Here is a 26,689-nt window from a genome sequence, read left to right as displayed (position 1 = left end):
AGTAAAACTTATTGTAGAAGATCTGCTTATTTTCAGAGAGAAGTATTATTTCCCCTCAACTCAGAAATGAGTTAAATCCTGAAATAATCATGGAGGTGCACAGTGCCAGCTTTTATCACTCATTAATGCCATATTACCTCAAGTGGTTTAGATATGGGAGAAATGACTTATTTAAAGCCAGATGAACCAATTTTATAGCACTAAATTTGTATAAAGCACTTTTGCATGCATTGGCTTATAAGGCAATATTTAGGTTGGTTCTTTCATAAGTTTCATTGAAAAATGAAAGCTGGTATTAACTGCATTTTTATTTAGAATTTTGTTTTAAGCCATGCAAAATAGTATTGTGTAATTAGTTTTTCATATTATAATATGTGAGTAAATTATACATTTCTTGTAATGAAATTCTCATTTGGCAAATTTTGGCTTTTATAATACAGTTGCTATTGGTGAACAAATGTATTCATTTTACATGAAAAAGTTTTTCATTCATTATATCAACAAACATTTTTAAAATACACGTAACTTTTCCTGCACTAAATTATTAAAAATAAGTTTCATTTCAAAAACAAGGACTTTCTTATAATGAGGCCGTGTTATAAATCTAACATTGTAATATTCTGGAACTCTAATTAAGAATGGGCTCTGCTGGTAAATGTTGGGAAGAGGCAAGGAAGAAAGTTACAATACATTGCCTATTTACAAATTAACCATTACCTGCCAAAAGCACATCAGACCCACACAGCGGACATCCGCTAATCCAGTGGTTAGCCGTTCCGGGCTCTAATGCACACTGTTTTACACGTTAACGGTTTTGAAGTTCCAGGCCAAAGCTGACCTTTCACATGTGCTTCGTTCACAGTAGGAATCTCCACTCACTGCTTCCTGTCAAAATGGATTATGGTGACACAGCCCAGGGCTCACTTTGGCTGCAATTAAGTTTTTGATCAGAATTATTTCGTTCACAAACAATCACATTTGTTAAAATGTTACATCTGCCCTGAAAACCACTGGCAGCCTCTCAGTTTATCAGTGTGATGTGAGTGTAATTCTTCATTTGTTTTTCATAAAATGGCAAGCCATCTTATATATGTTATTTAATGTTTTTTTTTTTTTCGTTTGCTGGTTTCTGCCTTTCATTTCATTGGGTTTGGAAGGAAACTATGTCTTTAAATTAGTACGAATCTGCTCATAGGCTTTGGGAATTTGAATGGAATTGGTTTTGGTGCAGAACAAAATTATCCAGTTGAGCCAAGATTCAAATATTATTGCCAAAAATTGTTAGTGGTAGTTCTCTTCCTCACATGAGGAAACATTTTAGCCCTGTGAGTGTGGGGTTCGAGGTTTTGATTCTGGTCTGCAGTTCCTGGAGTCTTCATGCCTATGATGTTGCTACCTTTCAGTGTTGATTGTCACGCATGTTTCGGGATCCATCACTGCTGCCATAGACTCTGGGTGCCAGAAGTGAAACCAGCAGTGGCTCTGTTAGCCTTACCTCTCATGGTTCTTTGACTAACTTTTAAAAGTCATTTTCTCCCTAAGAAATGGCAGTAGAGATATACTGAAGTAGTTTTTTCGCTGACTAACCATTTTATGTCTATAGTATGGTGTGGGTATCAGTGGAATTTTTGAGTTTTATAGTTGATTTTCACTATTTGTCGAGTGTTGTCACCCTTTTACGAACTTCCCACTTTGGAGAAGACTGCGTGGTAGTTTTGTGTGTTGGGTGGGGTACTTTGGGAGCACAGGATTAGAGTTTGGATTAGAGTTTGATTTAGAATGGAAATTAACCTTTGACTTACTTCTGTGTGAGAGTGGAGGCTGGGAAGTGGTGCTGAGCTGAGGTAGTGTGGGGTGGAGGGGGGGAAGGAATAGAGTTAGGAGGTTGTCAAGTTAGGAATGCTTGAATTCTGTCTGAAATTCAGACATTATGTTTGGAAATTTTAATTACTTTAAAATATATATATTTAGAGTGCTGTAAAGGAGCTTATTACGAGCTCTTAAAAAATTGCATCAAAACCCAAACCATTTCCCATTTGTTTTGATGTAACCAAAGTCATTTATTACTAACTCATAAAATTATAAGTGGCAAAAGAAAGGTGTTGCACCAAAAAGAAGAAAAAAATCTCTTTATTTAGCGTTAATTTTTGAAAATTTTAAAATAAAATAGAGCCTGTCTCTACTTCTAAAATCAAAAAACTTTATTTAAATGGAATGATATAAATGCTGGCTATAATAATTTAACCTTCATTTTCTCTATTGTCGGATTTGTGAGCAGATTTTTCTTAAATCCATTATTATAAGTATGCTTTTAGTCTTTAAAAAAATCTTATTTGGAATATACCTGACCATATTTGATGTTTAAAGGAAATATATTGGAAGAAAATACTGAATAGTATTGAATTTTGAGAGAAAACACCAACCTTGAACCTTCTAAAAAGGCATATGTGTGTCTGTTAGTTGTCATTATTCAGTATGGCCCTGCCTTCTTAGAAAGTGGTACACAATAAGAAGGTGGCCAGATAGAATTTCTAACTTTATTACATGCTTATATTAATGTAGTCATGATTTTCTTATATTCAGGTTTTGGATTTTGTTTCTGTTTGTTTTTTGAGATTCTGGAATTTTTAGAACCTTGTATCCCTAACCTGTTAATGACTGTGTGTAATATGTAAGGGGTATCTTCTGGGTCATAGGAACCTTCATCATTTTTGACGGGGGTTTTTCCAAAATCTGAGGCAGTCAGGAGAAAGGGTGATGCAGAGTGCCCCAGTCTATGCCAAAACGCAGAGACCACTTAAATCCTGTGCAGCGTCTATCATGTGAAGACACAATCTCTAGGCCTAAAACCTCTGATGCATCTAAAGAAGGAAACAAACGCATAAGAAAAACACATAAGGTGGTTCACAAGTGCTCTCTGTGAAAGACTGAGGCAGACATTTGTGACTTGGGGTGTGCTCTCACAATATGTGAAACTGAAAGATAAATTGGACACTTAACTACCTTAAAGTTCTACTGGAGCTTGTAAAAACACTTCTGAGGTCCCAAATAGGTCATTTATGCCAGACAGAGAACTCTAGGTTCTTTCCTAACTACCATGAAGAAACAAACTCTCACTTCCTAAACAATATGGTTGCCGGCTTAGGAAAACCCCAGTCCGTGCAATAAGAAGAATCTTTTTTGTTTTTTTTTTAATCACCAGAGAACACAGCACTTATCTCCTTCTGCTGGTCGTCAGGTCACACAGTGGGAGGAGCCCTGCCATCACTGGAATACCCCCTGAGGCCAGGGCTGAGAGGGAGGAGTAACTATCCAAGGTGGGAGTTCTCACTTTCCCTTCTGGGTCTTTCTGTATCACAGGACTTTTTGGGCACTTTTCCATATCATACTGCATGAGTCCAGAGAGATTTAAAGTTAAAGCAGCACACCTTTTTTTGTAAAGAAAACAAATTCAAACTAAAAATCGTAAGGCATGCTTTTCTGAGCCTTGGGGATTTGGGCTACAGTCCCCGCCAGTTCCGATCCTGTTGGTCTCGTGAAACATGGCTCTCTGGATTGTGCATTTCTTTCAGAACCACCCCCAATTTATTTCTGACCTCATGCCCACTCCCCATATTTACAGATCAGCATATTTTTTGTTTTATTATAACCCGGGATTTGCAGCTGGCCATAACTCTCAAGGTTTAAATGAAGAATACATCTCAGAAACCAGGGTAGGCATGGCCTCAAGTTTTCAGTGGGTGCTTGAGGGAGATTAGGCAAACCAAGAGGGTAATGGAGACTTTGACTTCATTATGAAACTCTGCCAATATCATAATTTTGAAAACTTAAGATGCAGATGATTTCAGAGCAGTACTCTGTTCTCTAAGCATTAAAGACGAAAACAGAGCTCTTTTGTATCCTGACTCCTGGGCCTTCTCTCTGCCCCTCAGTGAGTAGTCCTCTCCTGGGCAAATTGGGGAGCTCAGTGTGAAAGTCGGGTGGTGGGAATTTCCCACCAGCAGATAGTCCAGCAGGTAGTGCTCCGCGCTGTCACTGCCGAGGGCCCGGGTTCAATCCCTGGTTGGGGAACTAGGATCTTATAAGCCACGTGGCGTGCCAAAAAAAGGAAAAAAAGAAAGTTGGGTGGTGTGCCCACAGTCACATGTGGCTGGGAGAGATATTTGAGGATAAGAACTCAGGTCCCAGAGAAGGCTACTCTGGGGATCTTTCCACAGGGCACACTGCCTGCACACTGGAGGATTTGATGACCCTGCCATTCCCAGTTTGGTGGGTGGAGTATTTGTTCTAACAGTTTCAGTTGTCATGGTTTTGGCACAGCAGACAGTTAATACCTGAACTAATCGGTTGCTTTAATAAGCGCTCAGTTAAAGAAGACTTTATTATGCAGTCTAATGTTCTCACTGGACTTTGAAAAAAAGGATTTAAAAAAAAGGCTTCTCATTTGTTCCATAAACCCCCAGTTATACAGTTGTTCCTCAGTTTTACCTCTGAAATTCCACAATGTGCATTGGTAGAGAATTCAAAGAATCTTTTCAATATCTTGTAATAACCTATAATGGAAAAGAATCTGAAAAAGAATATATATATACACACACAAGTGAATCACTTTGCTGTACACGTGAAACATAAATAAACTACTTCAGTTAAAAAAAAGAATCTGTGTTCAGAAGGCTTGGCTTAAAAAGACATATTTGTATACATGTCTCTCTTCTACATGATTGAACTATTTACGTGAAATAGTTTCTATAAGAGAAAGTTATCCATTCTATGCAGCTTCGAAAAATAAGTAAAGAAGACCATGGAGCCGCATGGAAAATGGGTAGGATGTTTTAATGTAATAAGACGGTTAAGGATCCACAGTAAAAGAATATTATCATGACAGTTGTGGGAAAAAGGGCACAGGGAAAAAATAAAAACAAAATATATAATAGTTTTTTACTTCTTTCTCTAAACCTTCTATAATGCTTTATTTTTCTCTTGTAATTAAGTTTTTAGAAGAAAAATTACAGGAAACTTAGTTTTGCTATAATTAGCTTTTAGGTAAAAGGAAGAAATGGAAAAAGTATAATCTGACATGAGAGATTTGTCCTGAACCCACACGGAGGCTTTGGAGTTGGGCATACTTGAATTCGAATCCCAGCCTCACTTTTTGTTAGGTGGTTGACTCCTCTTGGAGCCTCAGTTCTCTCCTCTGCAAAACAGGAAGGGTCAGCCTGATGGCGGGGTTGTGTGAATGCCTGGCCTGGAGTGGTGGTTTTTTTAAATGCCTTTTGGGTTTTCCCCTTTCCTTCTTTATCCAGAATGGAACAGTGAGAGTCAGTGATATTTCAGCCCCTGAGATAGACTATGATCCATACATAGTCAGCAAGAATTAATTCTGTTCAGAGGGTGCTACTTAATCAGAAAGGAGTCTACTCAGGTGTATCCAAGTAAATGATAAAACAATTTATGGTTAATGCTGAAATAATCAGGAAGTAATCAGAGGCAAATTGTTCCTTGTGTCTATTAGGTGGTGCTATTATTGTTATCATTTAAAAATTTATTGAAGTATAGTTGTTTACATTGTTGTGTTAATTTTGGCTATACAGCAAAGTGATTCAGTTATGCATATATGTGTACTCTTTTTCATATTTTTTTCCATTATGGTTTATCACAGGATATTGAATATAGTTCCCTGTGCTATACAGTAGGACCTTGTTGTGTATCCATTCTCTATATAATAGTTTACATCTGCTCACTCCAAACTCCCATTCCATCCTTCCCCCACCCACCTTCCTCGGTGGCGAGCACAAGTCTGTTCTTTATGTCTGTGACTCTGTTTCTGTTTCGTAGATAAGTTCCTTTGTGACATATTTTATTTTATTATTATTTGTGTCATATTTTAGATTCCACATATAAGTGATAGCATATGGTATTTGTTTTTCTCTTTCTGACTTACTTCACTTAGTATGATAATCTCTAGGTCCATCCATGTTGTTGCTGCACATGGCATTATTTCATTATTTTTTATGGCTGTGTAGTCATTCCATTGTATGCTGCTACTATTCTTATTAGCTAATATTCTTTTTCATTGAACTTTACTGTGTGTGTGAGGGCGCTGTGCTATGCAGTTGGTACACATCATCTCCCTATGCCCAGATGGGAATCTCAACCTAGCCAAGACAAATGTAGCTTGCTCAAGGACCCAGGTTTTGGATTCTTGGACTGATAGTCTTTTTTTTTTTTGCGGTACGCAGGCCTCTCACTGTTGTGGCCTCTCTCCCGCTGCGGAGCACAGGCTCCGGATGCACAGGCTCAGCGGCCATGGCTCACGGGCCCAGCCACTCCGCGGCATGTGGGATCTTCCCGGACCGGGGCACGAACCCATGTCCCCTGCTCCGGCAGGCGGACTCTCAACCACTGCGCCACCAGGGCAGCCCTGGACTGATAGTCTTTACATCTCATTGTATGCTTCTGTTACAGTACATGTCTTCTGTTTTTTTTTAATTTTTTTAGTTTTTAAAATTTTTTAATTTATTTTTTTCGATGTGTTTTTTAAATGTTCTTTTCCTCTGCAAATCAATTTAAAAATTAAATGTTACCCACAGTTGATCTATTTCCCTATTGATGGATATTTGTTCTTTCTGATGTTCATTACTACAGTAAGTTTTGTAACATGCGTCCTTATATTTCCTTGTGGACAGGTGTGAGAGTGTCCTTAAGGTATAGATCTAAAAATGGAATTGCTGGGATAACCTTCTGGTATACAGATTAATAAACAAGGTTCAGGATTGTGCAAAGGTCAGGGCTTGGGGACAGTCACATAGTAGCCCAGTGACAAGGCTCTTTGTCCTTAGAGAACCCCTGTCCATGCATGAAACCAGTGAAACCCATGGTGACCTAAGCCCTTGTGACTTCAGAGCAGCGTGAGCTGATTTTGAAGTGGTTCTGGAAATCTGCGAGGGTTTCATAAGGTGCAAAGATGGAGTGCAAGTGGGGCCTCAGTCCAGGTAGTGAGTACTTTAGGGCACTTTAGTGAGTACTTTTTACCACAATTCACTGTTGATAGCACTTACTTGGAATGTCACCCATGATACTGCAGATTTGTAATTTATTACCTTAAATTTTTATAAATGTGCAATAGTGTTCAGACCTAAGTTATTTTATGTCTATTGCCTGAAAAAGGATATTCCAAAGTGGTATTTTCCCTTTAATTTCCCAAATCAAAAAAACTCCAGATTGTGATAGAAATGTAACTACTTGCTGTCTCCTTTCCTCTGCAGATACGGGTGAGACTGAAAAATGGTGCTAGTCAAGTTGGCTTAGCTTCTGTGCATTCAGGGACTGGTGGACTTGAGTTAGGATGTTGTAGTGTGGACTTCAGTAGAGCTGGGGTTGGGATGCAGTTGCCTAGTATCTGCTAGTTCTGTCTCATCCACTTGTGTTTAAGTAATCTCATTGCTTTCAGTGGAGGAATCCTATTTTACACTGGTCTTCATGGGCAAAGATAATTAAATATATTTGCCTGGGTAAGCAAATCGATAAACTTGTAATAAAGTGTATCAGACCGTTTCTTTGGCTGGACCAACCAGAACAGCTTGTGAAGCAGAGCTGTTTCCAATGGAGCATGAAAAGCTTTGAAAATTCTCAGTAATAGCAGAAAGCAATATTTGAAACCACCCTTATACAATTGTTTGTTTTCCTCTTCCCCAACCAAGTTTATAAAAATTTGGTCAGACAGGCATTTTGTTTTGATTTAAAATATTTTCAGTGAATTGTTATCTGCTGAATGCACATGTGTTCCTGCACTTTTTCTTTCACGACTGAAACTTTAAACCTTCCCTTAAGTCCCCCTGAAAACTTCCCTCTGCCCAGTAAGGTTTGCACATGGGAGGAGGGCGAAGGGATTTGGGCCCTGGATAAAGCCCACAAGTTGAAATCTGCCTGTGCAGTCGTGCACCAGAAATGGCCATGGTTAGTGCCCTATGGGTTCTTTGTCTTTCTCGTCTACCAAGTTTCCTCACCCCCAAAATACGTTGGTTAATTTGGGCATTTCAGTTTGGTTAATCAGATCATGAGTGCCTGTGAGCATGGCAAGAGGCATGATTGAAGCATTTATAAAAATTTGGCTCATAGTAAGCCCCATAATTTGTTTTAAGGAATTACCTCTTCAGTGACATTATAAAAAAATAAAAGCCCAAAGATTGTGGTTTATAACACCACACCTGGTCCGGATTGTACTGGATGAATCCATATTTGCTTCACTGTAAATGATTTTGAGGGTGGAATTCTTGGATTGTTTTCTGTCTTGTAAGCCCTTGACATTGTACTGGTACCTGTGTGCGCACAAACCTCCTGACATGGGAAAGGCCAGCTCAGCCTCCCACTGAAATGCAGGTTGGCTGCATTTATTCTGCATGTTCCTAGAATGAGGAAATGATATGACAATAAACAGAAATGCCCTTGCTGAAGAGAGAAGGGAAGCTGGTGTTTATCTGGTCAGGTGGTTTAGATTAGCCATGATGCGGCTCTGTATTATGTTACTTTAAATCATTGTGTCCCAACAGGACATAAATTATGAAGATTGTTACAGTATGTTTCATCCTATGTAAGATCAACAAATTGGAATAATTTTTTTATAGGAAAATCACAGTGCTTTTGGCAAGGCTATTGAAGCCTTTAATTTGACTTGAGTATTTCTCAAATATTATTGCCTAATATATAAAGTATGATTTGCATAGGTATGAAATAATAAACTTATAAAAACAAAAGGGAAGAATTTCTCTTTAGCAGTTGCATCAAATGGCAAAGCCCTCTCACTCCATCAGGCTCTGTATGCTTTCTTTGTCCTGGGGCTTTAGAGCTAGCTGTGTTCTTTTCCTCTGATGAGATTGTAAGTGAGCTGTGCAGGTCTTGGTGCGGAGACGGAGCTTTGCTGTGTGCTGCCTGCCCGTCAGCCCTCACCTGCACAGAGAAGGCAACTGCTCTGTGGTGGAACCGTATGGGAGCCTGCTCTAAGGAGGAGAAAAACTTTCCCATTTACATACGCCCAGGAAAACAAACCGTTTTTTTTTTTTTTTCAGGATTTTGTGAGTTATTTTAAAAAAAGCAAAAAACCCAAACCCCAAAACCCTACTTGATCAACAGCTGAAGTTAAGGTAATTTATGTAAGAATATTACAAAAAGAATTGATTTAAGTAACCATTTATTCTTTTAAATGTTTCCTCTATTCATTACTGTCTTCTGAGTTACTAGAGTTATTTGTGGATTTTAAACACAGAGAGTTTTTCATTTGTATTCAGGATGCATCTACATTTATTTGGCTACACAGAGCAAATTTTCTAGATTAAAAAAATGGAGTAAAATTACTTTGTGTAGGATTCAAGCAAATTGGAACCTTTTCAGTGTTCCACAGTAGCACATTTTTTGTGCAAGGCACAAAAATGCACGTTCTTATGAGACCTCCGTACACTTACAGTGAACTTAAGAAGTAGTAGAGCCTCCGATTTACAAAGGCTGGGAGAAGTGAGACATTTAGGATTTGCTTAAGTCCATAGAATGAGGCAGAGCTGGGATTAGAACTTTTCGGGATACGATGACATCCCCCACCAGACCTTGTGATCTTTTGATACCAAAAATAGGGTAAGTGCTGAGCTTTTTTTACTTTCTTTGTGCCTCAAGCCCTGATATTTTTCTTTTAATTCTTTAGTAATACTGTTTAGAACACAAGACCAAAAAAGTACCTAGTTTCAATCAGTAAGGGTAGGAAGAGAGCTCTCCTTAAGCCTCATCATAACAGATTGAGGATAAATTCAGAATATATTTGTGGTTTGCTTCAGCTCAGTGTCTGAAGACTGACAGGTTCAGGGACCTTTCCAAGTTCATAGCCTGTGTGTGCACTTTGAAACAAATAAATACAGACGACTTATGGGATGGTGTGTTTCCACACCGGGCTTCTTCTGGATTGGCATCGTTTTCTGAGAAGCGGGTCTGGCAGGCTGTTTTCTTCCAGTGATGCATTGCAGCCGTCTATCACTGGATGTCCTCTGTGGAATGATCAGGATGTCTGATGGGGCTTGAATATTTGGGTGATGTATTTTTCCTACAGAAAATATTGGCAAATGTTGCTAAAACTGTACCTAAAAACTCTTACAAGGAGACTTGATTCTTGTTTAAAAATAAGTAAAAGAAAGGATAAGTATGAATTCACCAATGTGCAGACCTTTTTATACCATCGGATACTTTGTGAAGTGGAATGAGACTGTTTTACAAAATGTGTCCTGCTTGTAGAAAGTGTATTTACTGTACCATTAAGCCAGACCAGATACTGCTTTGTTTCTTTAAAATGCTTTTTGAGTGTCCCCACACCCAGATGGTAGGGGAGTGGGTGTTCTTTTTGCCCTGAGCCCTTGTTTTCTTCCTCCACCCTTTTGGTTATTGTTACCGGATCTTGACTTTCAGTTTAATATAACACATCCCAGTTTGGGCAGAAAGAAACCATTTTGTCTTTTCTCTCTTTCTCTTTTTAAAATTAGGTGCATATACAACCTTATATATATAATAAGGCAAGGCCGTTTCCCGTCAGATATAAACTGGAATTATATAGTGTACGTACTAGTTGCATCTCTTAAAAGGAACCAGTTGATTATAAAGAAGAAAAGATAGGGAGTAGACTGCCATTTTGATATTATTCCATTTTTTTATTCCATTTTTAAAAATGTATTTGGCCGTATACTCCATATATCGTAGTGGTTTGGATGCATGAAGTTGAAGCCTAGGGATATTTTTCTATATAAATTTGAATTTTTATAAACCTCATAATGATCACAATATGAAGGAGTGTAAATTGTAATTCTTACAGGGTGGCTAAAACAGAACAAACCAAAAACCTTGGTAGTCTTTGCCATACCTCTCCCCCGCAAGACTCTTGAAAGCTAACAAATACGGATTATCAGCAGGTTAGGAAAGAAAACCTCCAACAGGACTTTTCTGAGGCAACCGACTGGCAATAATGAATAGCAGCAGTGAACAGCGAGGCATCAGAAGTTATTCTGACATTAGGGAAATCGGCATTAATGGCTTCTCTGGTGGATTCCTCTCGGGTGATTTTGAAACCGTTGTTTTGGTCTGCTTTAGGGGGAAAGGATGGATAGAAAGCTGGTGAAATGTGCTGATTCCAAGAGAGCAAAACTAAAGGATTGTGAGAAATTCTAGAAAGAGCTAATCAGATTTAGCTGTTGGTCTGCCCAGTAGTAGCTGATGATGATATGGGGAAATGTAATTTAAATACATGTGTAGAGGAATTCGGAAATGAGTGGTAAAGGTGTTCTCAGCTTGTGATCATCCTGGTCGGACCTTCTTTTTGGCACAGAAAGCTGTGTGAAACTTAGCTAGTTAGAGAACTTTCACTGCAAATGGAACAAAAACGAAGGACTCTTAGGTAAAATTGTGTGTACAGGTGTTTATGTTGCTTAACTCTGCTGCCTTGAGAAGAGTGGATTCATAGTAGCAGACCTTTATCAAACAGTAGTCTCCCTAGGAATTCAGGAGGAGTTTACTAATGTAATTATAAATCCTGATTCTGCAAAGAAAACTCTTTTGCACCTTGCTTTTTCATTTAACAGTATACATTGAAGGTAGTACCATGTAACTAGCTAAAAGAGCTGCCTTATTTTTCGAAATGGCCTAATTAGGATATTATGATTATTGCAAAAAAAATGGTGACTTAGGAACTTCTTTTAACGGCTCTAAAATATTATGGTTCTGTGCGTACAGCTTTTGAAAGTAATGTTTAGAAGTGAGCGTGCTATCTCACAGGTGGTGTACTTATTGCCACAACTGTGGGGGCACTAATTCAGCCTAAGGCACAGCAGAGCGGGCTGTTCTTTCAGTAGGTTGTGGACATTGTCTCAAGTGCCTGGGGAAGCCAGTTTTAGCTTCAGAGTTGGGTATTCTTGGCCTGAGTTGTTGGAAATGTTGGGCTCTGCAGTAGAGCACGTAGAAGGCAGGTAGCCTAGGGCCCCTGGATCGGCTGGGGTTGTCTGCCCAGACACACACACACACACACTGGACTGCCTAGGGGATGGTCTGCAGGCAAGGCCTTTAGTTTGGCTTCTCAGGGAGATGTGAGTCACCTGTTTGGTTAAGAAGCTCACTGACAGATTGCCAGTTCCACTGGAAATCTTCTGAGGATACATCGAGAAACCGTTCTAAATATGTTTATGGTTTTCTCAGCCTTGCATAGGTGGATTTCTTTGGCCTTCCTATTGTTTTTGTACTAGGTTTGGAAAGGAATTCTTCCTTTCCAGGCCATAGACACTGTAATGTTAAAGTGTTGATGATGATAATAAACAGTAGCATTAACTGAGTGCCTAATAGAATGCCTGTCGTACTGTAAAGTTTGTTACATGAATTATCCCCTTTAAACATATGAGGAAACTGAGACTCATTTCATATGTTAAGTAATTTCTTTGAGGTCACATAGCTAGTGAATAGCAGAGCCAGGACTTGAACCTAGGTCTCTGACCCTAAAGTCTCTGCGATTGACCACTGTGTCAAAATACCAGTGACAGTTTGGAGGAAAAAAAGCATGATCAAATACATCTTTGGTTGGATCTGCTCCTCACATTTCTCGTGTTGCAAGTTGAGAATATGCGTCTGTTGCCTGCAGATTAAGATCTGATGTTCCCTTTGCAGTGGCTAGAACAGTTGAGTGTTTTTCAGAGAAAGCCATCGTGAGACATGTAATCATATTCTGGGGGCAAAGAATGCCTTTCCTTGGTGCACCAAGCAATGTTTATGTGATGGATCAGTCACCAACACCAAGGGAAGGTCCTGTCCTGTGACATGTGCGTGCTTGGCAATGATCTTGCTGTGCATTTTGCTTAATAATTTTCATTATTTTTAATTAAAGTTGAAGAAGTGCAGACTCTAGCTGAAATTAAGGTAGGTTGTGTTGCCGGAATTTGGTAATTACTTTAATTGATCACAAGATAGTTTCCTTGATCACCAATTAGACTAAATTGCCGATCATGTTTCAAGACGTGAAGAAATGCCCAAACTGATTTATGTAATAGTGTTTTCATTTCTAATCAGACATAAATATCGTTTCCTTCCATAGCAATTGTATTTTATAAAAGAAGGGTTATAGGCCTACAAACATAAAGGTGATTCATAAACAATAGAGTTCTAATTCATTGAATTAGTAAAGGAAGTATTTAGAGGCTTAATGGAGATTGTACTGGGGAAATTACTTTGGAGTTGCTGGTGCTCATTTTCTTAGTGGGAGATATGTTCTTTTTTAGTGCATAATTAAAATAGTCTATAATCAAAATATAAAAGGCAGCTGATTTAAAGAACATATCAAAGAGAATTGCTCTGAGTAATGACAGATTCATATTGTAAATATGTGCTAGAAGTTAAGTCTTAGAACTTTAATAAATCATGTTATTTGGACTGAAGCTGCGTTTTAAATTCAGGGTGCTGTTAAACATTTCACAGATCAATACAGGATTTTTGTTTCGGTTTTGTGCATCTGATAGTCTTTCATATTTTCATGGAATAAACTGAAACAAAAGGAACTTTAAGAAAATTAAAGTTCCCAAAGAATACTTGATTTGGGGTTCATGGAAAAATCTTTTAATTGCTGATGGTTTGGAGATTTCCAAATGACAAACTTCATTGGCCCAATTTACTGTGATTGTAATGCTTACATTCCATAAAATGGCAGAGTGACTTAAAAAGTCATACTTCATCATGCATTCATGGACTTGTTCATAAAACGTTTGTAATTTGCAATAGAGGAAAGACTGAAACCATTATCAGCCATTATATGCTATTTGTTGGACATATGTTTGTTTGAAATGGCCGTGGCTCAACAGAACATGGCTCATAGACAAACTATGCTATAAATTGGCACTAAAAACCCACCTAAACAGGTAGGCATATGTTAAGAAGTTAATGTGAGCCAAAATATTTTAATATGAACCAGGTTACATACATCACAGGAGGATCCCAGCTCCCTTTACAGTGAGACCTTCATTTGCATGGCTTCTTCATTTTTTCCCAAGCTAACTGACTTTTAAAGTAGATCATATATATATTGGTTCAAAAGTCAAAAGGTACCAAGGAGTATAGTAAGCCTCTTCCTGTTCCTGATTCTCAACCACCCAGTTCTCCCTTTCCACCCCCCCATCATTCACTATTCCCAGATCCTTATATATCATTCCAGAGATATTAATGCACATACTTTCTTTTCTTTTCTTTTTATACAATTTATAGACTATTGTTATGCATTTTTTCCCATTTAGTAATATATGTTGGAGGTATTTCTAGTCAGAGGATAAAGAGTTTTCTCCTTCTTCTTAATGGCTACATAGTATTCCAGTGAATAAATGTACCATAATACATTTTAATCAGCTCTCTATTAATGGACATTTGGCTCTTTCAAGCCTGTCGCTGTTACAGGCTGTGCTGCAGTGACCATTCTTGTAATTTATGTGTGAGTATGTCTGCAGGACAAATTCCTAGAAGTGGAATTGCTTGGCCGAAAGACGTAATCATATTTTTTCCTAAGGGCATAGGCATTTTTAATTTTGATAAATGTTGTTGTATTCTCTTCCATAGTGATTATTGTTTGTTTTGTTTTTGTTTTTTTGTTTTTCTGTTTTTTCGGTACGCGGGCCTCCCACTGCTGTAGCCTCTCCCCCTGCGGAGCACAGGCTCCGGACGCGCAGGCTTAGCAGCCATGGCTCACGGGCCCAGCCGCTCCACGGCATGTGGGATCTTCCCGGACCGGGGCACGAACCCGTGTCCCCTGCATCAGCAGGCGGACTCTCAGCCACTGCGCCACCAGGGAAGCCCCCATAGTGATTATTATATCAATTTATTTTCACCAAAAATATGAGAGTGCCTTTTCTCCTGTATCTTCACTAACAGAATATTATCAAACTTTTTGATCTTTGCCAAACTGATAGGTTTAACTTAGTTCCCCCCACCCCGATTTATTGAGATAAAATTGACATATAACTTAGTTTTAATTTGTACTCCTCTTATGTATGAGATGGAGCAGTTTTTACGTTTAAGAACCATTTGATTTCTTTTCTCTGTTATCTATTATGTCCTTTGCCCACTTAAAAAAATTGGGTGTTTGGTCTTTCTCTTATTAATTTATATAAGATCTCTTGATATGCTAAGGAAATGTGTACTGCAAATACAGTTTGTTTTCTTTTAATTTGTTGACTTTTATTGTCATACAGAAAAAAATTTAGTAAGATTTATCTATTTTTAAAAAATTTATTTATTTATTTTTATTTTTGGCTGCATTAGGTCTTCATTGCTGCACGCGGGCTTTCTCTAGTTGTGGTGAGCGGGGGCTACCCTTCGTTGCGGTGCGCGGGCTTCTCATTGTGGTGGCTTTTCTTGTTGTGGAGCATGGGCTCCAGGCGCACGGGCTTTAGTAGTTGTGGCACGTGGGCTCAGTAGTTGTGGCTCACGGGCTCTAGAGCGCAGACTCAGTAGTTGTGGTGCACAGGCTTAGTTGCTCCATGGCATGTGGGATCTTCCCGGACCAGGGCTCAAACCCATGTCCCCTACAATGGCAGGCGGAATCTTAACCACAATTCCACCATCTGTTTTTTAGTAGTGGTTTAAAGTTTTTTGTATGTAGAATTTATGCATTTCTTATTAAAGTTACTCCTAGATAATTTTTGGTGCCATTTTAGATGGGAACTTTTCTTCCAGTGTATTTTCTAATTCATTGTGTTTATAAGAAGCCTATTGACATGTTTTTGGCTTCTTTTATTCTTGACTTCAATGGGAATTCTTCCAGTCTTTCCCCATTAAGAAAGGTGTTGCCTACAGGCTCCGGACGCGCAGGCTTGGCGGCCATGGCTCACGGGCCTAGCTGCTCCGCGGCATGTGGGATCTTCCCGGACCAGGGCACGAACCCGTGTCCCCTGCATCGGCAGGCAGACTCTCAACCACTGTGCCACCAGGGAAGCCCTTTCTGTTTGTTTTTACAGGAAGCAACCAATTTTCTATTATATATTTCTTCCAGATACAGCTTCTGGATTCAGTAGTTATACCATTTTTTTCTCTTTCCTAATTAATTTACATTTGCTTTTCCTTTTATTTATATTCATTCCTGCTCTCCTCCCTAAATTTATTTTCTTATTATTTATCTACTTTCTTGATTGGATATTTAATTAATTTATTTTAATTCTTTAAAGTTCATTAATTTAAGATAATTTAAGTATTTAAAGATGTTTATTCTGATTATTGCTTTAGATGTATCCATATGTAATGCTTACATTATTAATTTCTATTAATTAATATAAATAATAATTAATAATTATTATTTTCTCTTTAGTATTGATTTCATTTTTGATCCGAGTTTTTCTATTTTTGTTTTTTTGTTTTGTTTTGTTTCGTTTTTCTGATTTTTTTCAGCTACTTTAATTTAAAAAAAAATTTTTTTTTTTTACATCTTTATTGGAGTATATTGGAGTATATATTGCTTTACAATGGTGTGTTAGTTTCTGCTTTATAACAAAGTGAATCAGTTATACATATGTTCCCATATCTCTTCCCTCTTGTGTCTCCCTCCCTCCCACCCTTCCTATCCCATGCCTCTAGGTGGTCACAAAGCACCGAGCTGATCTCCCTGTGCTATGCGGCTGCTTCCCACTATCTGTGTATTTTACGTTTGGTAGTGTATATATGTTCATGCCACTCTCTCGCTTTGTCCCAGCTTACCCTTCCCCCTCCCCATATCCTCAAGTCCATTCTCTAGTAGATCTGTGTCTTTATTCCTGTCTTACCCCTAGGTTCTTCATGACATTTTTTTCCTTAAATTCCATACATATGTGTTAGCATACAGTATTTGTCTTTCTCTTTCTGACTTACTTCACTCTGTATGACAGACTCTAGGTCCATCCACCTCATTACAAATAGCTCAATTTCGTTTCTTTTTATGGCTGAGTAATATTCCATTGTATATATGTGCCACATCTTCTTTATCCATTCATCCGATGATGGACACTTAGGTTGTTTCCATCTCTGGGCTATTGTAAATAGAGCTGCAATGAGCACTTTGGTACATGACTCTTTTTGAATTATGGTTTTCTCAGGGTATATGCCCAGTAGTGGGATTGCTGGGTCATATGGTAGTTCTATTTTTGGTTTTTTAAGGAACCTCCATACTGTTCTCCATAGTGGCTGTACCAATTCACATTCCCACCAGCAGTGCAAGAGTGTTCCCTTTTCTTCACACCCTCTCCAGCATTTATTGTTTCTAGATTTTTTGATGATGGCCATTCTGACCGGTGTGAGATGATATCTCATTGTAGTTTTGATTTGCATTTCACTAATGGTTAATGATGTTGAGCATTCTTTCATGTGTTTGTTGGCAGTCTGTATATCTTCTTTGGAGAAATGTCTATTTAGGTCTTCTGCCCATTTTTGGATTGGGTTGTTTGTTTTTTGCTATTGAGCTGCATGAGCTACTTATAAATTTTGGAGATTAATCCTTTGTCAGTTGTTTCATTTGCAAATATTTTCTCCCATTCTGAGGGTTGTCTTTTGGTCTTGTTTATGGTTTCCTTTGCTGTGCAAAAACTTTGAAGTTTCATTAGGTCCCATTTGTTTATTTTTGTTTTTATTTCCATTTCTCTAGGACGTGGGTCAAAAAGGATCTTGCTGTGATTTATGTCATAGAGTGTTCTGCCTATGTTTTCCTCTAAGAGTTTGATAGTGTCTGGCCTTACATTTAGGTCTTCAATCCATTTTGAGCTTATTTTTGTGTATGGTGTTAGGGAGTGATCTAATCTCATACTTTTACAGGTATCTGTCCAGTTTTCCCAGCACCACTTATTGAAGAGGCTGTCCTTTCTCCACTGTACATTCCTGCCTCCTTTATCAAAGATAAGGTGACCATATGTGCGTGGGTTTATCTCTGTGCTTTCTATCTTATTCCATTGATCTTTGTTTCTCTTTTTGTGCCAGTACCATACTGTCTTGATTACTGTAGCTTTGTAGTATAGTCTGAAGTCAGGGAGCCTGATTCCTCCAGCTCTGTTTTTCGTTCTCAAGATTGCTTTGGCTATTCGGGGTCTTTTGTGTTTCCATATAAATTGTGAAATTTTTTGTTCTAGTTCTGTGAAAAATCTTTATTGGAGTATAATTGCTTCACAGTCCCATGTTAGTTTCTGTTGCACAACAAAGTGAATCAGCCATATGCATACACATGCCGCATATCCCGTCCCTCTTGAGCCTCCCTCCCATCCTCCCTATCCCACCCCTCTAGGTCATCACAAAGCACAGAGCCGATCTCCCTGTGCTTTGCTGCTGCTTCCCACCAGCCAACTATTTTACATTCGGTAGTGTATATATGTCGATGCTACTCTCACTTCGCCCCAGCTTCACCCTCCCACCCCATGTCCTCAAGTCCATTCTCTATGTCTGCCTCTTTATTCCCTACCCTGCAACTAGGTTCATCAGTACCATTTTTTTTAGATTCCATATGTATGCGTTAGCATATAGTATATATTTTTCTCTTTCTGACTTACTTCACTCTGTATGACAGACTCTAGGTCCATCCACCTCACTACAAATAACTCAGTTTTGCTTCTTTTTATGGCTGAGTAGTATTCCATTGTATATATGTGCCACATCTTCTTTATCCATTCATCTGTTGATGGATATTTAGGTTGTTTCCATGTCCTGGCTATTGTAAATAGTGCTGCAATGAACATTGACCCAAGAGTTTTAAAAGAAGAATTTAAAATTTTTTCAGGTAGTACTTTTTGCTACATTAGTGTCCTGATTTTGTTTTTAATTTTATTGGAGAATGTTATCAGTACTCTTTCTACTTTTTGATTTTTGAGATTTTCTTTGTGGGGTAGTATATATTCGGTTTCTGTGCATGTTCCAAATATATTTTAAAAGCTATATTCTCAAGTTTTAGAGTTTAAAATACATCGATTACATCTACCTTTTAAATTATGTTTTTAAGTAGTCCATATCCTTACTTTTATTCACTTAATCTGCCATGGCTCAAGAGATGTGAATTAAAGTCTCCAACTACAAATATTTCTCTTTGGCCCATGAGCCCTGTCATTTCTGTCTCATTGATTTTGATGCTATGTTATTGCAATATAGATATTCACAGTTACTCAGTCTTCAGCCTCATTGTGGATATACTTTATAATTTAAATTACCCTTATGATTTCTTAAAAGAAGTTACATTTGCCTATGTCCTTTTATTTCTAGTGGTTGAGTTTTGCTTTGTGATCCATTGTAACATTCTCTCTTCTTAATTTTAACTGGTTGGATTTAGGCTCTATACATTTATTGATTGGAAAGGTGTTTGGTCTTATAAAACCTGACAGAACCAATATACTCTTTTCTCCCTTATCTTAAATCATTATATGGATTGTAGGATTTTTTTGTTGCATTTTAATTGTGTTTTCCTTTACTTAATTGTGAATTAAGTTGTTTTGTTTTCTTCTAAATTTCGTTCTTCTTGTGGATACTATTAAATCTATAGTTTTACATAGCAAATGTAATCCTCCATTTCTTTAGATAGCATTTAGCTAGCTTTTCTTTAGATAGTGGTCTCCCCACTAAGCAACATCAAAATTACACTTCTACTTTTTCCTACTTTCCTTTTAGGAACTAAAATTTTAGTTCATATTGTTTTTTAGTTCTAGTGCTTATGTTTTATACTTTTAAATATATCTTTAACACTTGATCTTTCAGCTTTTAAAGATTTTTTTAAAACTTTCATCTACCTTCCCTATTTTTATTATCTTCAACCCTTTTAATAGTTTATAACATTTACATTTTATTCTGTAACTATAATCCCCACAGTTGTTTAAAATGTATTTCTAGAGCTGAATGAATTTATTACTCACTGTCAATACCTTTGGTATAGTTTCCGCATTCATCTCTTAGTTACTTATATTTCATCCTTTAATAAAAATTTCCTCAAAAATGGTGAATGGAAATTATTCCCTGAGTTACTGCATTTAAAAAACATATGTCTCTTGCATTAATTTTGAACAACGGTTTAGCTGGGTATAAAATTCTTTTTTATTTTTTAAATGATTTATTTATTTTTGGCTGCGTTGGGTCTTCGTTGCTATGTGTGGGCTTTCTCTAGTTGCGGCAAGCGGGGGCTACTCTTCGTTGCGGTGCGCAGGCTTCTCAGTGCGGTGGCTTCTCTTGTTGCAGAGCACTGGCTGTAGGCACACGGGCTTCAGTAATTGTGGCACGTGGACTCAGTAGTTGTGGCTCACGGGCTCTAGAGTGCAGGCTCAGTAGTTCTGGCGCATGGGCCTAGTTGCTCCACTGCATGTGGGATCTTCCTGGACCAGAGCTCGAATCTGTGTCCCCTGCACTGGCAGGCGTATTCTTAACCACTGAACCACCAGGGAAGCCTATGGGTATAAAATTCTTCACGTTTTCATTTCCTAAAGTCTTTATAGGCATTGCTCCTCTAACTTATATGTTGAATGTTGATATGTGGAAGTTTGAAGTCAGCCAGATTCTTTTCAACATTATAGGTGAGCTGATTTTATTTGACTAGGTGCCAAAAGAATTTTTTTATCTTCATAGTTCACTGACTTCACTAGAATGTGTAGACATGGCTGAATTCTTACAATCTATAGACTTAAAACTTTTGTTTCTGGAAATTTTTCTTGAATTACATGTCCAGTTTTTTTCTTTCTTCTGTTTTTTTTTTTTTAAAGTTGTTGTTCTCTTATTGGCAACGGTTATCTATATGTTAGATGTATTTTGTTTTCTGTATTTATTATTTTCTAATTATTTTAAACTCGTGTTGATTTCTACTTCATTTGTCCATTTTCTCAGTCCTGTTCTCTAAGCTTCTTACTGGGTTGCTGGTATCTATTTTGCCTTGGGCTGTTAGCAGATTTCTTTGATGGAATGGTTTAGAAAGCCTGTACTTTTAGCTAGCTCAAGGCTTTTAGATTCCAACTGGCATCCTGGTAACAAGTAGCTAGGGCTATAAAAATAAATCTTTGAAAGAAGGGACAGATGTTTTTCACTGTCTGCCAAGTTTGCTGTTTAGTCATATTCCTTCTTTATTGTATTCCATATAATCAAAATTCCCCTTTGAGGTTTTGCTTTTTCCCTCTCCTACCTACTCATCTAACTTCCTTGCAGAAGTTCTTTTACTTTAATTTGAATGTGTATTGTTATGGATGTTGTTAATTTGTGGATTTAGAAATAAATGTTTGGGGCTTCCCGGGTGGTGCAGTGGTTAAGAATTTGCCTGCCAATGCAGGGGACACAGGTTCGAGCCCTGGTCTGGGAAGATCCCACATGCCGCGGAGCACCTAAGCCCGTGTGCCACAACTACTGAGCCTGTGCTCTAGAGCATGCAAGACACAATTACCGAGCCTGTATGCCACAACTACTGAAGGACGTGCACCTAGCCAACTACTGAGCGTGCATGCCACAACTACTGAAGCCTGCGCACCTAGAGCCTGTGCTCCGCAACAAGAGAAGCCACCTCAATGAGAAGCCCGCGTGCAGCAACAAAGGGTAGCCCCCTCTCGCCTCAACTAGAGAGAGCCTGCGCGCAGCAATGAAGAAACAACACAGCCAAAAAATAATAAAATAAATTAAATAAATAAATTTATTTAAAAAATTAAATGTTTGGAGGATTAATTTGTTCTGTTATATGGAAGAAGGATTTGGAATTATCTTTTTGCTCCCATAACAGATAGAGTGTTCTTTCCCTAAGGAAGAATTAGGATCCTGTGTAAATTGTTTATCAGGCTTTTCGATATTTTATTAAATGTAAATATTAGGTGACAGTTGAAGGGAAATATGCAAAACTGAGGAAAATACAAATTTGGAGGGTGTTTGGATGTACTTTTTTTTTTTAACATTGTATGTAGATAGGGTAGATGCTTTTTCTTTGATCAATGTACCTCTTAGGATATGGGTGTTCTCTTTTAAGTCATATTTGTGATGGAATAGATTTTACTACTACGCTGATAGCATGCTGGTGGTCAGAGATTTGAGGAGCACTTCTGATCATGTTCAGATCATCCATTCAGTAGATCCATTTGGCTCTTGGGCAATGTTAAAGGATTCTAAGCATCACTTTGGACCTTTTAGGATAGCTTGGTTCAAAGAAATTGTGGCTACAGGGCTTAAGAACTTAGACAGTGACTGTGCCCACCTGATTTCTTGTTATTCAGCTGTTTTCCCCAGTCAGTCTGCATCAAAGTGTTATTCCACCGTATATTATCTTTGTCTAGTATATGTGTGTCAGTCTCTGTTTATCGCACATGGGAAAAGGAGAGAGCCATTCTTCTGAGACAAAGCAACTGGAATCTTAGATTCTCAAGTCTGTGGGAGGGCTTTTCATTTACCATTATGTTTTGTGAGGTTAACGGTATGTCGTTTGGCCAGAAGCAGTAGTGGTAGCAATGTGTGCATTCTGTGCCAGGTGCTGTGCTAAGTGTTTTTATATCCCCATCTCTCTCTCTTTTTTTTTTTTTTAACATCTTTATTGGGGTATAATTGCTTTACAATGGTGTGTTAGTTTCTGCTTTATAACAAAGTGAATCAGTTATACATATACATATGTTCCCGTATCTCTTCCCTCTTGCGTCTCCCTCCCTCCCACCCTCTCTCTTTTTTTTTAATAAAAATAATTACATGACCGTTTTATTATTATCATCATTTTACTGATAAGAAAATTGAGGCTCAGAGTTAGATCACATGACAGTTGAGTAGTAGAATTGGGATTTGAATCCCTGGCTCAGAAATCCATGTCCTTGGGACTTCCCTGGTGGTCCAGTGGTTAAAACTCCACAGTCCCAGGGCTTCCCTGGTGGCACAGTCGTTGAGAGTCCGCCTGCCGATGCAGGGGACACGGGTTCGTGCCCCGGTCTGGGAGGATCCCACATGCCGCAGAGCGGCTGGGACCGTGAGCCATGGCCGCTGAGCCTGCACGTCCGGAGCCTGTGCTCCGCAATGGGAGAGGCCACAACAGTGATAGGCCTGTGTACCACAAAAAAACCAAAAAACAAACAAACAAAAATAAACTCCACACTCCCAATGCAGGGAGCCTGGGTTCAATCTGTGGTCAGGGAACTAGAACATGCATGCTGCAACTAAGAGCCCGCATGCCACAACTAAAGATTCCACGTGCTGCAACTAAAGATACTGCATGCCACAACTAAAAGATCCTGCGTGCTGCAACTAAAGATCCCGCATGTTGCAACTAAAGACCCTGTGCAGCCAAATAAATAAATATTTTTTTTAAAAAAAGAAAGAAATCCATGTCTTTAATGTCTCTCGGGGTGGTGATGAAATTGTAAATCTTCTAAAGCTAAATGAGAATAAGGCATTATAGGCAAACAGGGTAAAAATTCTCATAATAATTTAATACAGGTTAACTCTGTGTTTGAATTATTAAAACAAACTTTCTCATTTGACTTGTTCCTTCCCCTCACATAGAAAATCAAATTGTGAAATGAGAAGGGGTGGGAGAGTGAATATTGTTTTCCTACTGATAATTCCATACATAGTTAAATGGATTTTTCTTGAACTTCCTTCCTTTTCCTAATAGGGAAGACTCTTCTTCAGGCATTAAGTGTCAAAATGGAAATCTTTATCCTGAATAAAATCGATTCTGAGATAGGAACCATTATGAATGACAGAATTGTTTGAAAATGGCATCTTCCATATTTCTGTTAATTTGGAAATGCTCTCTTATGTCATTTGGTGATCCAAAAAACATAGCGCAACTAACATCAGATTGTTTTTTCTGGATAGGGGTAAAGAAGTTAAATATTTATTTATGTGGCTGTAATGGGTAATGCCTGTGAATTCCACTGTAACTTTGTAATTAATGTACCACTTCCTTAGAGTCTTACCAAGTATTTCTGCCTTATGGACACGGAAGAGACAAACTCTTCTACTGTTTGCAATTACCCTCATAAAAATTTGAAAGCAAGCAAAAAAATGGTTTTTTTCCTCTCAGGACAAGTTTGCCTTCTGCTTAACAAAATTAGGTTTGCACTTTCCCTGTGGTATGAAGACAGTGCCCTACAGGCCCCCACTTATGCCTGTGGCTGGCTCTGCAGCCTTCTGCCCCAAGGCGGAGTGCTTTCTCCTCGAAATGGCAGTGCTGGGCAGTAGCAAGAAGACCCTGAGTGGGCAAGCCCATCTTTTCTGTTCCACTCTGGGTGTCAATGAAAACAGTCTCTCATCCCCTTCTGTCCTGCCTGGCGGATGGGATGGTTGTTCATTTCTACCGGAGCTTTGGCTTAAGACACACTCACAAGACATTTTCCCATAGTCTTTGTGGTCGATGCCTTAGTTAGCAACCCAGTCACTAAAAACAAAAGGAGCAGTGCTGCAAGAAAAGTGACTTCTAAGATTTGGGGCCAGGTAGTGAGATCCAGGACACTGAATTAAAGGGAAATTATTCCTTCTTTTGGAGAGTCTCGTCCTGAGGAAAATTAAACAGCCCAGACAGGTCACTGGGTGAGACCAATTTCCCGGTTTGTTTATTTGAGCCTGATTGTTTTTCACCATCCAGCAGCAGGTCACAGTCCTGCTACACTGCTTCCCCAGCTCTGTGGAGAGCATTCGCTTTCATATTTGATTCTCCAGGCTTCCCTGAGGATTCTAGCCATGTTTTTTCTGGTCGGGTTGCTCTGGTATCTCTCTCAGATCCAGGGCAGGGGGCACTGTCAGTCATCACTTTCGACTTCATCTTATGCAGGCGTTTGGCTTTATGTCCCGAGTTGCCCTACAAGCAGAGAAGATGAATCATCACCCGGAGTGGTTCAATGTGTACAACAAGGTAACTGAATTGCCTGATTTTGGAATCACCATAATTATGGAGTTTAAGAAACTTCTTCCTTCCTTTCTTGCTTGTCATCCTGTGCAGCTAAGTGTCATTGTGCTTAGGAAAATATTCTCTTATTCTTTCTCTCAGAATCCCTGTGTATTACTGCAAATTAGTAAAAAAATGTTCAGATCTACTCAAGACAACAGTGACTGAGTTCTTTATTTTCATGCTTATCTTCTACAGACACTAGTATGGAAAAGTTGGGCCAAATTAGACTCCTGAATTAAACTTGAATATCTGTCATGTAGATAAATTTTTAAACCCTCTTAAGGTAAATTATTGAAAGAGATGGTAGCAAATAAGAAAGATACGGCCTTATTTAATAAATTTGCTCAAGAACTATTTATTAAATTCTCTATTCTCAGTGGGAACTGACCTTCCTAAGAGAGAGAGCAGACTGAAAAGACTTCATCAAGGAGTTTTAAGGGGGCACAGTGAGAAGAATAACACTTGCCCAAAAAGTGTCCTTGCCTTGGTGATCATGCCATGTGGAATTTCTTATCATCTAGATTTCTGTGAGATTTCTATTATCTCTTTGAAAGTCCTCTTTGAAAAAAGAAGATTTCACATTTTTGTGATTTAATTGCAATAATTCAGAGCATACAGGTACCAGCATAAACTTTTATTTCCTAGTTGCCTCTCTTTGCCCGTAATTTTGTTTTTGCTTTTTAATTGATTTGTCAAGAGGCAACAGTCTGTTCCTCCACCCCACCTCCACTTCCCTAATTTGGAAATGGGCTTTTTTTTAACATGGTTGCTAAGATATTACATTTGATAGCTTAGTTTTTCTCAGTGGCTTGAAAATAGTTGGTGTAATTAAAGTAATGGGAGTTAAAGTGGTACCTCAGTGTCTCTCTCTCTCTTTTTTTTTTTTTTCCTGAAGAGTCAAGATTTGAGATTCTGGTAGCTCATTTGCCCTTCTTATGAGAGAAGCTTTTTATCCCTAGGAGGCTGCTGGGCCCAGCCTGGAGTTTACTGGGTTTTAGAAATGCATTGCTTATTCATAATGTAGTATTTTCTAAATCATTTAATCTCCTCAATTCTCAAAGGTAAATATTGAGTAATAGATTGATTTCTGAACTACCAAAGGAGAGCATCATGAATTGCAACTCAGGGTTTTCAAAGCTGCTTCTCTCTTTCTTAGGTTCAGATAACTCTCACATCACATGACTGTGGAGGACTGACCAAAAGAGATGTGAAACTGGCCAAGTTTATTGAAAAAGCAGCTGCTTCTGTGTGATTTCTTCCAAAACGATGTAAAATCTTATATACACATCTAGCTCCAATGTCTTATGTACACATCTAGCTCCAATGTATTTTGAAGGCAATTTATCAACACATGAACATTAAGCCGTAAATTTAGTTCACCTTTTGAACGATCACATTTTGTAAAATCAGTGCTTAAATAAAAATGATTTAAACTTGAGCCTGAGGTATTTTTCATTATATCTAATCACATATATAAGGTAAATCAACCCAGGTAATTCTATTAATAATATTAAAAAAGAGAAATAACATTTTTAAAGACCAGAAATGGGTATGGGGGAGCATTCACACATTTTTATAACCCAGAAATTCAAGTGATTATGGTGACTTTACAAATGCATTGTGTTGGAGAGCAATTGTAAGGTAGAAAAAGAATGATGAACTCTATAGGTAAAGGGTTTAACTGTATGTAACGATTCTTATGATGCTAAAGTTGATTTGGATTTTAGCTGTTGTTACTACTTAAGTAGTTACTTAATTTACAGAGATCTCAAAAATTGGGTGAGCTGTCTAGTGTTTTATCCTTCCTTTTCAGACAGG

At 38.3% G+C, this 26,689-nt stretch overlaps 1 protein-coding gene across 2 annotated transcripts in view; it reads left to right on the top strand.

Annotated features, from left to right (window-relative positions):
- The window catches only part of PCBD2 (pterin-4 alpha-carbinolamine dehydratase 2), a 50,395-nt gene extending 24,086 nt beyond the window's left edge, over positions 1-26,309 (top strand). For both annotated transcript variants that reach the window (XM_060008816.2, XM_060008815.2), the window contains 2 exons: positions 24,755-24,835; positions 26,028-26,309. In XM_060008816.2, the coding sequence (XP_059864799.1) occupies positions 24,755-24,835; positions 26,028-26,123 (177 nt within the window). In that variant the 3' untranslated portion in view covers positions 26,124-26,309. The remainder of the gene's footprint in view (positions 1-24,754; positions 24,836-26,027) is intronic.
- The last annotated feature ends 380 nt before the right edge of the window (positions 26,310-26,689 follow it).

Source organism: Delphinus delphis, chromosome 3 (assembly GCF_949987515.2).
Source record: "Delphinus delphis chromosome 3, mDelDel1.2, whole genome shotgun sequence".
Taxonomy (NCBI): domain Eukaryota; kingdom Metazoa; phylum Chordata; class Mammalia; order Artiodactyla; family Delphinidae; genus Delphinus; species Delphinus delphis.
The sequence above is the reverse complement of the archived record's forward strand: the minus strand, read 5'-3'. Positions and strand labels throughout refer to the sequence as shown.